Source organism: Myotis daubentonii, chromosome 5 (genome assembly GCF_963259705.1).
Source record: "Myotis daubentonii chromosome 5, mMyoDau2.1, whole genome shotgun sequence".
Lineage (NCBI taxonomy): Eukaryota > Metazoa > Chordata > Mammalia > Chiroptera > Vespertilionidae > Myotis > Myotis daubentonii.
The window spans coordinates 61,408,746-61,426,222 of record NC_081844.1 but is presented as its reverse complement, the minus strand read 5'-3'; the positions used below and the strand labels follow the sequence as shown (position 1 = coordinate 61,426,222).

Sequence of the window (17,477 nt, the reverse complement as noted above, 5' to 3'; positions counted from 1 at the left end):
CCCAAGAATAGTCAGTCCATTCCCTTTCTATGTCCCTGATTCTATTATAATCAACAGTTCATTCTGTTCATCAGATTATTTATTCACTTGATTCTTAGATTCACTTGTTGATAGATGCATATTTGTTGTTCATAATTTGTATCTTTACCTTTTTCTTCCTCTTCCTCTTCTTAAAGGATACCTTTCAGCATTTCATATAATCCTGGTTTGGTGGTGATGAACTCCTTTAGCTTTTCCTTATCTGTGAAGCTCTTTATCTGACCTTCAATTCTGAATGATAGCTTTGCTGGATAAAGTAATCTTGGTTGTAGGTTCTTGGTATTCATCACTTTGAATATTTCTTGCCACTCCCTTCTGGCCTGCAAAGTTTCTGTTGAGAAATCAGCTGACAGTCGTATGGGTATTCCCTTGTAGGTAACTGAGTTACTTTCTCTTGCTGTTTTTAAGATTCTCTCTTTATCTTTTGCTCTTGGCATTTTAATTATGATGTGTCTTGGTGTGGTCCTCTTTGGATTCCTTTTGTTTGGGGTTCTCCGCGCTTCTTGGACCTGTAAGTCCATTTCTTTCACCAGGTGGGGGAAGTTTTCTGTCATTATTTCTTCAAATAGGTTTTCAATATCTTGCTCTCTCTCATCTTCTGGCACCCCTATAATTCTGATGTTGGTACGCTTGAAGCTGTCCCAGAGGCTCCTTACACTATCCTCGCATTTTTGGATTCTTTTTTCATTTTGCTTTTCCCGTTGGATATTTTTTGCTTCCTCGCAATTCAAATCATTGACTTGATTCTTGCGCTCCTCTGGTCTGCTGTCGGGCGTCTGTTTAATATTCGTTATTTCAGACCGTGTGTGCTTAGTTTCTAGTTGGTTCCCCAATATAAGATCGAGGGTCTTATTAGTTTTCGTGTAGATCTCATTAAGTTTATCGGCAGCTTCTAAACAGTTCTTGAGAGACCTTAAAAGTGTGGTTCTGAACTCTATTTCTTCCATTGACAATTTTGTCCTGTTTCTTTGTCTCCGCATTTTGTTATGCTTCTTTGGTGCACCCCCTAGTGGTCTTTGTTCGCAGTCTTATAGATAATTCTTGATTGTTGTAGCTAATTCCAGGGAGGGTTTGACCTCCAGGCCAAGTGGCTATGAGAATCAGCTGTGTCAGCAGTGAGAGAACTTCTGTCCTCTAGGGGGGTGCTAATCTAGCCTTTGCCTGAGGCTATCCGGTAAATGCCTCTGTGTAGGGCTTGGGCGGGGCGGGTCGCACAGGATCAACAGGGTGGGCCGGAGAGAGCAGTTATGGCGGCTCTCAGTCCTGTCCCCAGGGGCTCTGCCTCTCTGAGTCCCAGCACCCGCTGCAAGGCTCGGAGAGAAAGCTGCACTAGCTCTGACCGAAGCCAGACAGTCCCGCTTCTCCCGTTTGAGTCTGGGTCCCTAAAGACTCGCCCAGATCTGGAGCTCAGAGTCTGCGACTCCCTCCCGATTGAAAACAACAACCGCGCCCTCCTCCGCCAGCCCGCTCCGCGCACTCCGCACCTCAGAATTTGACTTCAGCACTGCGCCTCCTCTGAGTGTCCGTATGCGTTTCTCTTTCCTCCTAGTTGTAGGACTTCCACTCAGCCAGCGTTTCTGTGGTTCTGGGTGATGTCCGTTCCGTGTTTTAGTTTCACTTTTGAAGTAGTTGTTCAAAGCAGCAAACTCCGGTGTTAACCTATGCCGCCATCTTGGTTCCCCCATTTTCCTACCTTCAGTCTTGATTCCTTTAAATACATCTTCTGCACAATGGTCAAGATGATCTATATCACACACTCTGTATTTATTGCTCTCGACACCATCAGCCATACTTTCTAATTACTTGTTTGTTTCCTGACATTCTGAGGTTTTTTCCAGTGCTGTGTCCTTAGAAGAAGAGTGACTGGTGCATAGTAGGGGCTCAATAAATATTTGATGAACGTGTAAGTGAATGAAGGAACCAGGACTAAATTTCAGTTGTCTTCCTTCTTCGCATGTGTAATGAGCAAATTACTTACTTTCTCTGAGTTTTGCTTTATTTGTAAAATGAGGCTGATATTAATGATGCCTCCCATATTTTTCTCAAAGGTTCTTGATGAGATAGCAATGTAATATTAATAGATGGTGTTTAAAGTCCTTATTCGTCTTGCAAAATCTCAAGTGCTATACATGTAAAATTTAATCTGCACAATAATCATAGGAGGTATGTTCATTGAGCAGCTCCACTTTGCTGATTTTGGGTGGAGGAAATGAATCAAGGTATATACATGTCTTGAAGTCACCTAGAGCGTAAAGAATATCCAGGACTTACAGGCACATAGCTGGGACCACTGTCAGCCTTGCCTGTGCGCTTCCTCATTTTGTGCCTATACTTAGTGAAAATGATCCTAGATAGGAATCCTATGGCTTTATCAGTTGGAAAATATTTCCACATTTTTTTGTTTTAAGAACCTATGCTAACATTTGTCAAATATTCTCCCCATCTGCAAAGGCAACCATATGACCTGTCTTTTGATCTATTAATGTAGTAAATACATTAATAAACTTCCTGATTGTCACCATCCTTTCATTTCAATAATAAAATCTACTTGTAGTCATTTAATTTTATTCTGTTAACACACTGCTTGGTGAAATTTGTTGATATTTTATTTTAAAAGGTTGCATCTTTCATATAAGAAATTGCTATGTAATTTTTTTAAGATATCATTACATAGTTTTGCTATCAGATTTTTGTGCCCTTGAATTAAACTAATCTTATATTATCAGAAGGATTTATAAGTTCCCTGAGTGTTTGGAAAAACCTGCATGAAGAAATCAGTCTTTTTATTACATATATTTAGACTAATCCTCAATCCAGTTTTTTCCATCTTCTTGAGTCTATTTTGATAACATATATTTTCTTAGAAAGTCAGTGCTCAAATTGATTTGTATGAATGTGTAATCTATAAAAATTATAGTAATAATTGCCCTTTTACACTTTTAACGTATATAATTTGAGACTTTCCATTTTGGTTTTGATCAGATTTGTTTTAAAAAGAACTATATATATATATTAAATTAATATATATATATTAAATTAATTTCAGAGAGGGAGGGAGAGAGAGAGATAGAAACATTAATGATGAGAGAAAATCATTGATTGGCTGCCTCCTGCATATCCACTACTGGGGATTGAGTCTGCAACCCGGGCATGTGCCCTAACCAGGAATAGAACACTGACCCACTGGTTCATAGGTCAACGCTCAACCACTGAGCATGCTGGCTGGGCAAAAAAAAAAGAACCATTTCTTGATTTTACTAGTTATTTTTCCTACTTCATTAACTCCTGTTTTTTTAGTAATATTTTATTCTATTTTCTTTGTATTTTTATTATTTTCATAGATTTTTGAGATTAATGCATAAAAATCATTTCAATCTAATTATTTTATATGAGAGACTATAGAATTTTCAATCACTGTGCTTTTGCCATGTTTAACAGATACTTCTTATATAATTTTCAGGTTGGTTTTCTCTTTTATATTATCACTAGAGGCCCAATGCATTAAATTAGTGCAAGAGTAGGCCTTCTTTCCCCCAGCTGCCGGCACCAGCTTCCCTCTGGTACCCGAGACTCGGGCTTCCCTGGCAGCCCCGGTTTCATCCAGAAGGTCGTCCAGAAGGACAGCCAGTCTAATTAGCATATTACGCTTATATCATTATAGATTATTTAAAAGGATAAATTTTCATATAAGTGAATATATTTTTAAAACCTTTTCTAGGCTTTTATTGACTAGAGACCTGGTGCATGAAAATTCGTGCACTGGAGAAGGTCCCTCAGCCCGGCTTGCCCCCTCTCACAGTCCAGGAGCCCTCAAGGGATGTCCTACTGACGGCTTAGGCCCACTCCCTACTATTCAATTCAATAGTCCAATATACCAATACTGATTTGTGATCACAAAATGTGTCAGGTGTAATTTCAGATTTTTATAATTTTTTGAGACTTTATTTTAGGTCTAGTACATAGACTTTTTTTGTCTAGGTCATTGATAACGTTATCAATGTTTGGTGTGTTCATTTTTTTATGTACTATTTCTGTAAGGTAGAATATTTTCCTCTATTCCTATATATTTACCTAATATACATATTTACTACATACAACATTGTTTATTGTTCTAAAATTTGCCATAGGCATTGGTTAAGTGGAGCCAGCTCTAATTGGTTTGTGAGAGCCAATGGTTCAATATTCAGGCATTTTGTGAACAAGTTGTTAAACCACTGGCTGGAAATCAGTGTGGTGTAGGATATTTACATAATATAAATTGGCAAATGTTACAAATCAGTGTGGTTTTTATTTTTATTTCTGAGAGCCAACTTACTTGCATACCACAGACCATAGCCCTTTCATTTTTGTTTAGTATAAATTTCTAAAAAAAATTAGAAATAAATTTCTAAAAATCTTTAATAACTTCTTATTTTCCCTCTATATAATTTTAAGCTATATTGTTAGGTGCATGAAGGTTTATGATTAATATATCTTATTATAGGTTGTAACTTTTATACATGTGCCTTATCCTAGTACTTATTTGAATTCTGTTATTCTAGTATTAGTATTACTGCACTTTTTCATTATTTGCATTTTCAAGTTTTTTGTACCATTTAAATTTTTGTTAAATTATTGGGGTAACATTGGCTAATAACATTATATAGATTTTAAATGTACAATTCTATGATACATCATCTATATATTTCACTGAGTTTCTACCACCTAAAGTCAGATCTTCCATCACCATATATTGGACCCCCTTTATTCTTTACTACTTCCTCCCCTCCCTTTCCCTTTGGTAACCACCATACTGTTGTCTGTACCATTTTATTTTTGTTCCATTTCTTATAAATGACTTATTTTCAAATTTATTTCTCTGTATTTCTCATTATTTTTTAAAACACAATCTAAGTGTCTGTCATTTAGTAAGCAGATACAGATTTTATCCCATCTTTGCATGTGTGGGTGGATATACTTGTATGTTTAGACTAACTACTTCCACATTATGTTGTATGTATATTTTTTACTGTGCTTCCTTTGCTTAAATTTTCTTTTTTTGCCTACCGTGGCCTTCCATCAGATAGGTTTAGTGTTATTTACTTTTGGCTTGGAAATTATAGTGATATATCTAGGGTTTTCTTTTTCTGCAGTAAACTTTTCTTTTGATTTTTGCAATTAATCATCATGAATGTATTTCACTTTCTTCAAATAATCTTAACACGAGTTTACTTCTCCCACATTATTTCCCATATGGAGATTACTTATGATTTTTCTTCCACCTTGTTAGTTGGGAAAGTGCATGTTGGGCCAGGGGTTGCCCCTGGTGGTGGGAATTGGGAATGCAGTGACTGCAAGTTGGCATGCGAGAAATTTGATTATAGATGTTTTATAATCATGTTGGTGATGGTGATTTCACGGATGTATACAAAATTCTGCATATCATACACCTAAAATGTGAAATTATACCTCAATAAAGTTGATATTAAATGTGTGGTGGGGAATGTCTGCAAGAGCAAAGCTGTAGGATATAGAAAAGGCCCATTACCAGTTGCATCTCAGGAAATTCTAATGGCACATACTTTCCAGCAATGCTTTGTAGCTTGGAATTTGAAATTGGCAAAATAGATGTAGCAGAAAGATGAAATGTGGAGGAAGTTCAGGGTGCTACTTAGGATATGACAGTGACTAAGTGAGCCATCTGCTGGATAGGGAGGCAAGTGCAGCTAAGAGGTTAATAGTTGTGACAATGGGGACAATGTAGTTATAAATAAATTAAAAATAAAATCCAACAAACGTGATATGCACTTATTATGTGTCATGGATGCTTTTATGTGTTGGAGGTACAGGACTAAACAAGATAAACAAGGTTTCTGACCACAAGAATGTCACATTTTTGCAAAATAAATAAATGAATGAGGTTTAAAAAAGTACTTAGACCCAAATATACTAAATGTTAACTTGTTTTTTGCCCCAAACTTCCTTAAATATCACATTATACCTGCTTTAGAGAAGTGTACGAGCTAGCATTTTTCAAAAACCCACAAACGCTTTTCAAGAATGTTTGCGCCTAATGATAAAAACATTTTTAAAAAAGCACATGGCCCCGGTCAGTCTGGCTTGGTTGAGTGTCATCCTGTGCATCAAAAGGTTGCTGGTTTCATCCCTGAACAGGGCATGTGCCAGGTTGTGGGTTTGAATCCCCAGTCCAGGTGCAGTGGGAGGCAACCAATTGATGTTTCTCTCACACATTGATGTGATTTTTCCTCTCTCTCTCCCTTCTTCTCTCTAAAATCAATAAAAAATGTAAAAAAAATATTTTTTAAGCACATAAACATATTGCTACATAGAACTATACTAAGAAATATGCCCTCTAACTATATATATGCATCATCATTGTCTATCTTATATGATAAACTTCCTGAGGTGTTTTTTATTCACCTTTTATGATACCATCTATTTAAGGAATGTTTTTTTGAATAGTCATGATAACCTAGCTATCTGAATTTTATCCCTGCCTTTGTCTTTGGCATTATAGATATTTAAATGTGTACAATTTGCTTTGGAGACTTTCCAGTATAATTTAGCAATTTGTATTGTTTTAAGCATTCCCAAGAAAAACGTTTTATTTAAAATTTATATTTAAAATACATATATTCTATAAACTTTGTATGAAATTGTATTTTTAAAAGAAGAAACATCCTACCTAATAATTTACTTTTGTTGTTTTGATAAGCTGAGATTTATGGGCTCTACTATCATGTGTGTGGCTTTATGAGAGCATTAAATACCAACTTCAGATCTTATCTTTGCATGGATTACTTTTTCAAAATCACAGTAGTAACCATGGTAACCTAGTTCATATATATTTTTTAACTTACTAGTTAACACAGATTGTATCACAAAATTTTATGTTTGACATTTTCATAATATTGGTGTCAATTAAAAGTAGTGTGAAAGCAGTTACTGAAAAATGCCAGTTCCCTTAATGACAGACAGGAAAATCTGAGACATTTGAAGATATCAGTTTCTCAGCTGTATTCCAATGGGACTGATTAAGAGATCCACAGGAGTCATAGGTCTGCAAACTACAAACTGTGGGTCAAATTCACCAGTCGTCTGTTTTGATAAATGAAGTTGTATTGGAACACAGCCATACCCATTCATTCATGCATGGTGTATGGCTGTTTTCACAATGCACTAGCAGAGTGACATCCTCAAGACAGACCCTACCAGGCCTTTTATTACAAATCCTGATGTACTGTCTGGCCCTTGAGAGAAAATGTTTACCAGTTCCTGCTTTATACAGGGGCAACAGATTTGTCCACTCTTACCCACCACTACTTTCAGATTATTATCAAATGACTCACTTTTCTCTGAATACACACTGCACTGGTTTGTGTATGTTCATGCTCAGCTCTTTCTTCCAACTAGAATGTTGTTTCCTTTTAAAAACTCATGTCTAAAATCTGCCCATTCTTTACAGTGTGATTCCAATAACACTTCCTCCAAGAAGTTTTACAATAAAAAGAAAATAAAATTCCATGAATGTAGCTCCCTTACATCCCCTAACATACTTGCTACAACCCCTGCCTCTTTCTTGCGCTTGTCTGACATACACAGCTATGATTCAGTCCAGTTTTCTACCTATTCCAGGCCTAACTGTTCCTTGCAGCTTAATGTGGCTGGAGAAAACACACACTAATCTTACCTCCATTCATGACCATGAACTTCCAATAGGCATGGCTCTCATCCCATACTTATTTTAGTTTATTCTCTTTCTTACCTTGATGGTGATTTCTTTCATTCTCCTCTGTCTTCAACCCCTAACACCTCTTCCCCATCATCACTCCCTGCTGATGACTGTTAATCCTAAGTAACTGGGAAAATCAAAGCCATAGTTGAGAAGTTACACCTCCACATTGCTCCACCTTCCAATAAAGGACAGCTACACTCCCTTACATTCTTTATATTGCACATTCAATCTTGGTTTGCCTTCATTTTTAGTGTGTTTTAGTGAATAGATAAATGTCTTTACCGTATAAACTAATATTTAGAACTCTTCTCTTGATGTTAATCTATGAAAATTTATTTTACATGTGCAACTAGGCAAGTAAACAAAGAGAATAAAATAAAGCAAAACAGTCATGTGTTAGATATATTTTCTCAGTGGGATAAATTACAATATTCATATAGAATGTAACATATTTACAGCTCTTTTCACAAGTTACTCCAGAATTAAAGCTCTTAGAACTGGCCAGATGTGTTGATATGCCTGTCCACTCTTCCTGTGTTTACCCCTGTGCAGTGACATCCTGCTAGGCTAGCAGTGCCGGCCATCAGGTCAACAAGCACTGTGCAGGGAGACCAAGTCACAGGACTGCCAAAACTTCCTATTTAAACTCTGTGAGCTCTCTGAGGGTCAGGCTAGGACTTAGTCTTCTTTTAATTCCCAGATGCAGGCACCCAGGTGAATGAAGGACAAACAAAAGATGCTGATTAAAAGGGCATTTTATGACCACATGCAATTTGTATGCCAGGCTTAACCACTCTTCTGTAGTTCGCCAAAAATATGGCAGCAAAGGAAGTGGACAATGTATTTCATCCCTGTGTTTGCCTCTCATAAAGTAGTGAACCTGGTTTCAGCCACTTCTCTCTGACAGGTTTTGTTGAGAGTCAAATGAGATAATGCCTGTGGGAGAACTTGAGTTCTACTTTGGAAGACCTGCTTTTATGCTAGCAGAGACGGGGGCTTTTTATTTATTATTAGCTTAGAGTGGGTCAGGTTCTTCCTACACTAAGTAGCCTACACTTCCCAACCACAGAATTTGTGAAATTCCTTGCATACCTCCTCCTCCTGCCCAACCTGGAATGTGAGGTCATATTTTATGGCCACATGTATGACATTTAACTGAAGCAAACGACTTAATCTCTCAGAGCCTCAATTTCTTCAGTTAAATAAAAATAATATCTTCCACATAACAATATTGCCAGGGTTGAATTTGATAATGTACATGAAAATAATTTTGTAAATCTGAGAGCACTAGGTAAGCAATATGTAGCCTAATTAATATTACTATCATTGATAATAATTATACTAGAGGCCCGGTGCACAAAATTTGTGCGGGGGGGGGGTGTCCCTCAGCCTGTCCTGCAACGATGCAAGTGTGCCTCCCCCCATCCCCGGCCGCTCCATGCCCGCTGCCCAGAGACCTTTCATTGCCACAGTGACAAAACAAGCATTCTGCCAGGCCGCTCATGCTGCCTGCTCTTAGCGGCCGCCCCGCTGGGACTGGGGAACTCTGGCGGGACTGACAGGACTGGATGCCGTCATCTTGTGGCTATGGGCGCCGCCATCTTTGTGACAGAGTGGTGGTTAATTTGCATATTACCCTTTTATTAGATAGGATATTAATAGTACACATTGAGTCCTGACCAGAGAAAGGAATAGAATATTTTACCTTTTCAGGTGTTTTTTTGACCAACATGGATCACACACACACACACACACACACTTCTTTTTTTCTGAGAGAGAGAGAGAGAGAGGTGAGAGAGAACCATCTATTGGTTGGTCTCTAATCTTGGCTGTCTTAGACTTGCTGTGGGGCCCAGACAACTTGCCAAATGCTGATAACCCTACCCCATAGGATTGTGAAAGGACAGAACAGGACTGATAGCTGTGTCCCTAACCCCTTCTCCAAGAAAAAGCCACAGAATGTATCAGTTACTCAGCCTGCCCTTATCTCAGCCAATAGGAATGCAAGGGAAAACAAACTCAAGGCCAAAAGTATGCTGACCACCCCCCTGTCTTTGTGTAACCAGACCCTAGCTGCACCCTGCCCTTGCGTCACTAGCCCCCAGCCCTCACTGAACCAACCGGAATCCGCCAATCAGTAGTCTGAGTGGGCCATAACCCTCCTGACCCCAAACCCTATAAAGTTTTTGTTCTTTCAAAACTCGGGGCTCTCTCACATCCTGCCACTGCGCCAGTAAAGGAGGCAGAGGGACCAAGCCCGGGCTTGAATAAAGGCTCTTTGCTTTTGCATCGGACTGGTCTGTCTTTGGGGGTCTTGAAATCTGGGCATAACAATTGTTGTGAGGATTAAATGTGATACATATATTCAGTGACTAATAGAGTGCCTGTGAGAAAAAAATAGGTGCTCAATAATTTTTATTTATTTTTATTTTTTTACTTTGGGGAAAATTGAGATTTAAAAAATATTTAATCTTTTCATGGCATATTTTGGTTCTTTACCTATTTTGGTTCTTCCAGAGATATTTTGTAGTTTTCAGAGGTCTTGTATACATTATTTAGCAGAATTTATTCTTAAGTAATTCATGTTTTTGGATGATTCTTTTTTTTTTTTTTTTTTAGTTGGGAAATAATATGGTTCATCTCTATCCTTTCTTTTTTATTTAATTTTGTTTTATTGCTTAAAGTATTACAAAGAGTAGTACATATGTCTCCTTCCCCCCCCTTGACCTTCCCTGTGCTCAATAAATATTAATTCCCTTACTTTCTTCCCCCCACCCCCTATAGTTTATTTGTGTTTTTAATGGATCATTATTTCCCCTGGATTTTATTATAGGAAGTATTCTGGATGGATGGCTGCTGGAAACCCATTGCCATAGCCAGCTCTTCTTCAATATTTAAGGCTTTATCTGGGCATTGAGTAATGAGAATTTTGGTAAGAATAATTAGATGAAGATAGTATATGGACTTTTCTAAAAGGTCACTTAAATTTCAGATATTTCATAATGTGACTCTTCGTTAGAGATCTTGGGATGTAACAGATGTTTGTTCTCACATGGATTGTTCTTATTTTGAAAGTAAATATAATAGGATTTTTAACTCTGTTAACCTTGATATACTCTCCATGTATAGCTTATGAATGTATTATTTCACTTACCTCACTCTATTGTTCTTTAAATATATATCTCTTCAGTGAATTGTGCAGTATGGGTTTTTGTTACTCATACCTTCAGCATAGACTAAATGAATCACAGAGTCTTAGTGGTTAAGGTGACAGTCAACACTGCCATCTGAAATTCTAAAGCTTTGACAACATGAAAGAGGCAGACAAAAGTATCAAAATTCTGGGAGGTCCCAAGAGAAGTGATATTCCTAAATCACCAAGAAAGATTATTATACAGTGGCTCTCATGATGGCATGAGTGTCTTCAGTTACTTCCATTTCTATCCAATTCATTCTCCAAGTGATATTCATTTATAATTAATTTTCATACAGTTGCATGAAGTTAATCTAGAACTATAAACCCAGGTTAGTATTTTGTGTTACTAATCTATGCTGCATAAAATATGTTGAACTATTCAAAATGAAAGAAGGATGAGAAGGAGATTAAGGATAATAAAAAAATTGGTGGTGATATTATTAGATTTGTACATTTTCTTAAAATTGGTATGTATTAAAAACATATTAAAGAATTTTGCCCACAAGAAGCAAAGCTGGAGGGCAGGCAACAAAGCAGATACATTCTAGTTTTATTAATTCTGAAAAAAGAACATTGATTCTTAAATTTTGATTTAAAGATATGATAAACTACTAATTTAAATATCACCTTTTAGCTAAGATATTTAATCATTTTCTCTATGATTGTATTTTCCAGAAACCATATTTGAGGAGTACGTCCATCCAGTGCTATTTGTGTTTACTTCTGAACAGTCATTTCTTAACTGAGGCTGGCATTCATGTCTTCATTTGGAGGTAATTTTATCTTTAGGCATAAATATCATCATGCTAATTGCCATTCTTCCTCAATATCTTCCCTATGAAGTGGTGTATGTTTAGTCGCCTTACACCTTAGGTAGTCAGTATTTGGGGTATGAGAGAGGGCTGATTATGGAGACTCAGAAGGTTTGGTAAACACTGAACATTTCTATATCCTAATAGGATTGCGAAGAGTATTAACATCCTGCAGATAAAATGGACCTTTGGCATATAACTACACTTGAAAGTACCTTCCTTATTAATATCCTGCATGATTTTCATGGCAGTAACAAAATAGATATTTAAGATTCAATCGCGTTACTTTTTTTTTTTAATCTATTTCCTGACACTGGCGTCTCCTATCCTTTGAGCCCTATCCTAGTTCATTTGGAAGCATTTCTTTCTTTCTCTAGACCTTTTGTTTTTTCTCCTAAAACATTCATATTTTCCATGCCGATTAACTTTTTTCTTCTTTCTTAGATGCAACTAGTAAACTCCGCCACTTGGCCTAAGCACCCAACCTCTAGCTCTGTAATCTGACTCAGGTCAGCCTTTAACTCACAGTGTGGGGAGCCAGTAGATTTGCACAGGTAAACCTTCCTCGAAAGAAGGATTAGTGTTGGTTCCATGCTTCTATAAAAATCCATCAGGGCACAGCTATTTTTCATGAAGCTTTCAGAATCATCCCATAGTCATTTGGTCAGTGTATGTATCTTTTGTCCAGATTCAAAATTTCTGTCTTACCAAAATGAGTAAGTATATGATTGCTCAGCCTAGACTGGGCTTACCGTCTGTCATGTTCATGTTTATGGAAAAGGCTGCTGCAAGCATAGCAATGATGTGCACAGCGTACCAGGGGCATGTTTAATGTACTCTAGAGAACATTTCAATTCAAAATCATTTATATGAAGGTGATTATTGCTCATTTTAAAAATTTTACTTATTTATTAGACTTAAAAGTCTGATGGGACCTCTACTTAAAGAAAAAAATAGTCATTCATTCAAAAACATTTACTGAGCCATACCACGCATTAGGTACTGTTTTTATTCATTGTAATCAATTGCACCCGGTTTTTATATGTTATGTCTTCCTAACTTTGTCAGTCCCCAAATTAGCTTTAAATTCACATGAGGTTGTCCTACGTGTTTGGTGTTTCTGTTCCTCTAGGGATGTTGATGTATGAAGGCAAGACTAACACTCATCTTTTCACTCATCAGGACAAAACATTCTTGCTTGCTCTTTTGCCTTTAGTATTTATCAAGACGGTATTATGTTCATTCAAAATGCTTTACTTTTTGGTTTTGCTTTCAGCTGTATCAGTGCAAGCCTTCCAAAAACAGAGGCAAACTGGCAGGATGTAATAAGTGATTTGAAAAAGTTTGAAAATCTTATTCAAGTAAGTGCTGGTATTTCCATAAACTATCTGATGTAATTGTTGTGGCGTAGCCCTGTCCCTGTGTTTTGCTGTCAGTCTTAATGCATCTCACTTGAAACAAAAATATTTTTGTAGAAATTAGTGGGCCTTGTAGAACCTCAATTGAAATTTTTTGCTTACAATTTTTGGATCCTAATTATCTTTAAATTCAATTAATAAATGGCCCAGCATGAAGAGCTCTCTGTCGCAACAGCCCAGAGAGAGATTTGCTGCTTCTACTAGAGCCATGGTTGGCAAACCGCAGCTCGTGAGCCACATGCGGCTCTTTGGCCCCTTGAATGTGGCTCTTCCACAAAATACTACATGCGGGCGCTCACGTACAGTGCGATTGAAACTTCATGGCTCATGCGCAGAAGTTGGTATTTTGTGGAAGAGCCACACTCAAGGGGCCAAAGAGCTGCATGTGGCTCGTGAGCCGCGGTTTGCCGAGCCGCAGTTTGCTAACCACTGTAGAGAAACCAGACATCTTTGGGGCAATTGCAAGGGGAATAGCCTGACCCTGGGAAAGGCTCTTTGCCTGTGGGCTAGAGAACCCCTCGCCAACCTAACATCACCTACTGGGCTGATAGAGAAGAGGAGCCCACTGACAACTGTGTTTAATGAAGTGTCTTCTGCCCCCCTGGGTGACACAGCAGGGACCAACGGAGTCCCAGGGGCATGAAGCGAGCCACCCTTCCAAATCAGCACAACAAAAATTCTGAAAACGGAACTTCATTGGAATCTAAGCACACAAACATAGGTCAGACCCTGCATGCTGAACCTAATCAAGGTGACTGCAGGCTAAATTAGAACATTTAAATAAGATCAAGGTCTCCTGATGTAATGGCCAAAGTACCTGAATACCATTGAAACTCACTGATCATATTGAGAAGCAGAAAAAATTACAACTTGAGTGGAAAAAGATAATCAACACATTCTGAAACTGACATGGATTAGATGTCAGAGTTATTACACAAGTATTTTGAAGCAACATCATAAAATTGCACCCACAGGCAATTACAGATATTCTTGAAACAACTGAAAAATCAGAAAGTCTTTGCAGAGTAATACGCTATATAAAAGGGACCAAATAAGAAATTATAGAAATGAAAATATAATAACTGAAATACAAGCCATTGATCCAATTACATAGAACAACACACACACGCACACTTTATTGCACATAAATATGGTGAGATCTGAACAAGGTGGGTGGATTGTATCAATGTAATTTTCTGGTTGTAATCTTGTACTGTGGTTATGCAGGATATTACCATTGGGGGGCAATGGTGAAGGATACACAGGGCCTCACTGTAATTTCTCTTATAATTATATACAAGTCTAAAATTATCTCAAAGAATTTAATTTAAAAAGCTTAATTTAATGTTGTCAGTAGATTGTTCTCATATCTAAAGCAGTGCATAATTTTTTATATTACCTAATTTTCTTCCCTTTCAGTCTATACATATTGATGCCACTTTATATACTGAAAGTGATGCTCATGTGAGTATAGTTTTTGTTTTAAAATTACTATATTTTCCAGTTTTCAAAGTCTAAGTATATTTTTTATAAATTTACTAAAATATGTAGTTTCAAAATCTAAATTTTGGTGTTTTCTTATACAATCAATGAATTTTTATAAGTAATTGTTGAGATTGTGGGGCTTTGGAACAAAGAGCTACATAGATGCTTTTTTGATACAATATATAAAAGCCTTTTCCAACAATGTCAAACAAAATATATCATATAATTTTGTGATGCAATTAAATGCAAGAATCAGGTTAACTGATTTAATTTAAGAGTACCCAACATATCAGTTGTTTCCAGTGCTGTAGTATATTACCATCTTTAATCATATTTCCTACAAATTGCTTAAATGCATTTATGGCTCACATTTTGCATGAATCTCTACAATAGTCAGAAAAGGATCCTGGCTGGTTTCTCTGTGAGAAAAGAAACAAACGCAACCCAGAAAACCTATCACAATTAAATAATAATATTGAACTTGTTAATAAATACCTTGGCATTGCCCAAGGCATGTATGACTTCAGGCATGTTGCTAGTCCTTTTCTTGATTGGTTACTAAAAATCAAGAAACAATTCCTTGACTTCTTCACCTCATGGAAAACAAACTATGCCATGTATTGCTCAGAATAGGGAGTCCTCTCTATTATTTCTCAATTAAAACTTCCCTGAAATAGAAGGGTTTGCCCCCACCAGGACTTTCAAAGTACTATTGGAAAGAAGCCATAGCCAGAAACTAGGAAAAATAGATATTCATCGACCACTTAGTGCAGTGCACACAGAAATCGTCTCCCTCCTTTGGCTTCAGCATGCTTTCCATTTTTCTTTGCATTTATTCAAAGTAGACAGTAGTCAATTAACCACTAATTCTCAGCATCCTGAGATTGCTTTTTTTACCTTGCAATTCTTGGGTTGTAGAAAGAAGTTGAGACTGACATTGAGATTTAAATCCTGACTCAGTCACTTTCTAGCTGTGTTACCTGGGTGCTTTTCTGAACCGTGGTTTTATTTTTTATTATTCTGCTAGAGGCCTGGTGCATGAAATTCATGCATGGGTAGGGTCCCTAGGGGCTACTGGCTGCTGGCCAGGGCCTTCCTTCATTCCACGCTGCCTCCTGGTGGTCAGCGCATGTCATAGCGAGCGATCAAATTCCCGGTCAGTTGAACTCCTGAGGGGACACTTTGTGTATTAGGCTTTTATATATATATATATATTTTTTATTTCTTATCTATTTTACTACCAACTTGGTGATAGTATGTGCCCTTTTGATCCTGGGCAGCTGTTTTGGGGGAAAGGGAATGCATTAGTCTCCCTTTATCCATGAGGGATATGATACATTCTATGAACCCCAGTGGATGCTGAAACCACGGATAGTACCGAACTCTATATATACAATGTTTGAGAAAGAGAGAGAGAGAGAGAGAGAGAGAGAGAGAGAGAGAGAGAGAGAATATTTATATAACTTTTTTTGCAGTACATTATTGTTATTGTTCTAGTTTGTTATTATTTCCTGTACCTACTTAAATACATATGCTAAAGTTATTTTATAAATTAGGCACAGTAAGAAATTAGCAGCAATAAATAACAACAAACGACAACAATTATAACAATATATTGTAAAAAAGTTGTATGAAGTGGTCTCTCTCTCAAAATATCTTAATGTACTGTATTCACCCTTCTTATGATGATGTGAGATGATACGATGCCTCTGTGATCAGATGAAGTGAAGTGATGGAGTGTTATGAAGCTACTATTTACCTTCTGACGACATGTCAGGAGGATCATAGAGCCATGCCCTATGAATTGTTTTTGTCCTGGAATTTTCCATTTAATATTTTCAGACTGTGGTTGGCTACGGGTAACTGGATGACTACTGTGTTGCCAGTGCCAGGCACATGAGTGTATTTCTGCTTTCATTCACCTGTGCAGTAAGCATTATTCAGGGCCTGCAGGGTCCCAGCACTGTGCAACGCGTGGAGTCAAGCATCGCATGGGCAAATCCCGAGGTGTTCATTAAATGCCTCTTTTCTTTTCAGTTTAGGTTTTTGTTAAGGTAACCCTTGTGGGAAACACATTTTTGTGGTACCTATAAGGTACCTTTCTGATTTGGCCAACCAGGTACTACCCCTGCTTTGATTTTTCTAATAAATTTCCTGGAATCCCATCTGCCTCTGAAACTTTTGATCTTGCAGGAATAGCATGATTGACAGCTACCACTGTTTCAAATGTTAACAGTACCACCTGATCCTAAAAGTTCTTTCACTACAGATATCAGTGTTTTCAGAGTCTCAGACAGTATCCTCACCCTTCTATACAGAGGAACTGTGCTCAGTGAGTAAAGGTGGCCTAGGATTTCCACGTTTTCCAGTTTCATTCTTTCTTCTGTACAATATCACCATTCTCCTTGATTGCTTTGTTAGCAGTTTGCTTTGGTTTCAATTTCACTGCGAAAAAAAAATCAAGCTGCTTCCTTTGTAAAAAATTTTAGGGGTATTGTGTTTCTTTATAAAATATTTGGATTGACTTGTTAAAAAAATCAAAGTTGCATCTATGTGAAAATGAAAAATGGGAAAATAACGTGTTTCTCAAAGTGGTTCTTTGTAACTTTATTTTCAGCCCAATTGCAAAGTCACAGCGATGAAGTGCTTTCTCCTGGAGTTACACGTTATTTGGCAGGAGTCGAATAATATGGACATTAGAGAGGTGATAGAAAACCTTATCATCCTAACAAACTCCAGTTTATCATCTAATGGGGTGAGTTACGGCAGATGTTTCTGGCTTGACTGGGGGA

General features: G+C 37.3%; 1 protein-coding gene across 9 annotated transcripts in view; it reads left to right on the top strand.

The window, feature by feature from the left end:
• The window catches only part of IL15 (interleukin 15), a 62,636-nt gene that overhangs the window by 41,483 nt on the left and 3,676 nt on the right, over positions 1-17,477 (top strand). For 4 of the 9 annotated variants that reach the window (XM_059697957.1, XM_059697956.1, XM_059697955.1 and 1 more), the window contains 5 exons: positions 10,608-10,706; positions 11,646-11,743; positions 13,059-13,143; positions 14,620-14,664; positions 17,303-17,440. In XM_059697957.1, coding sequence (XP_059553940.1) covers positions 10,695-10,706; positions 11,646-11,743; positions 13,059-13,143; positions 14,620-14,664; positions 17,303-17,440 — 378 coding nt within the window. In that variant the 5' untranslated portion in view covers positions 10,608-10,694. The remainder of the gene's footprint in view (positions 1-10,607; positions 10,707-11,645; positions 11,744-13,058; positions 13,144-14,619; positions 14,665-17,302; positions 17,441-17,477) is intronic. The other 5 variants (XM_059697952.1, XM_059697950.1, XM_059697951.1 and 2 more) reach the window with 2 other exon arrangements.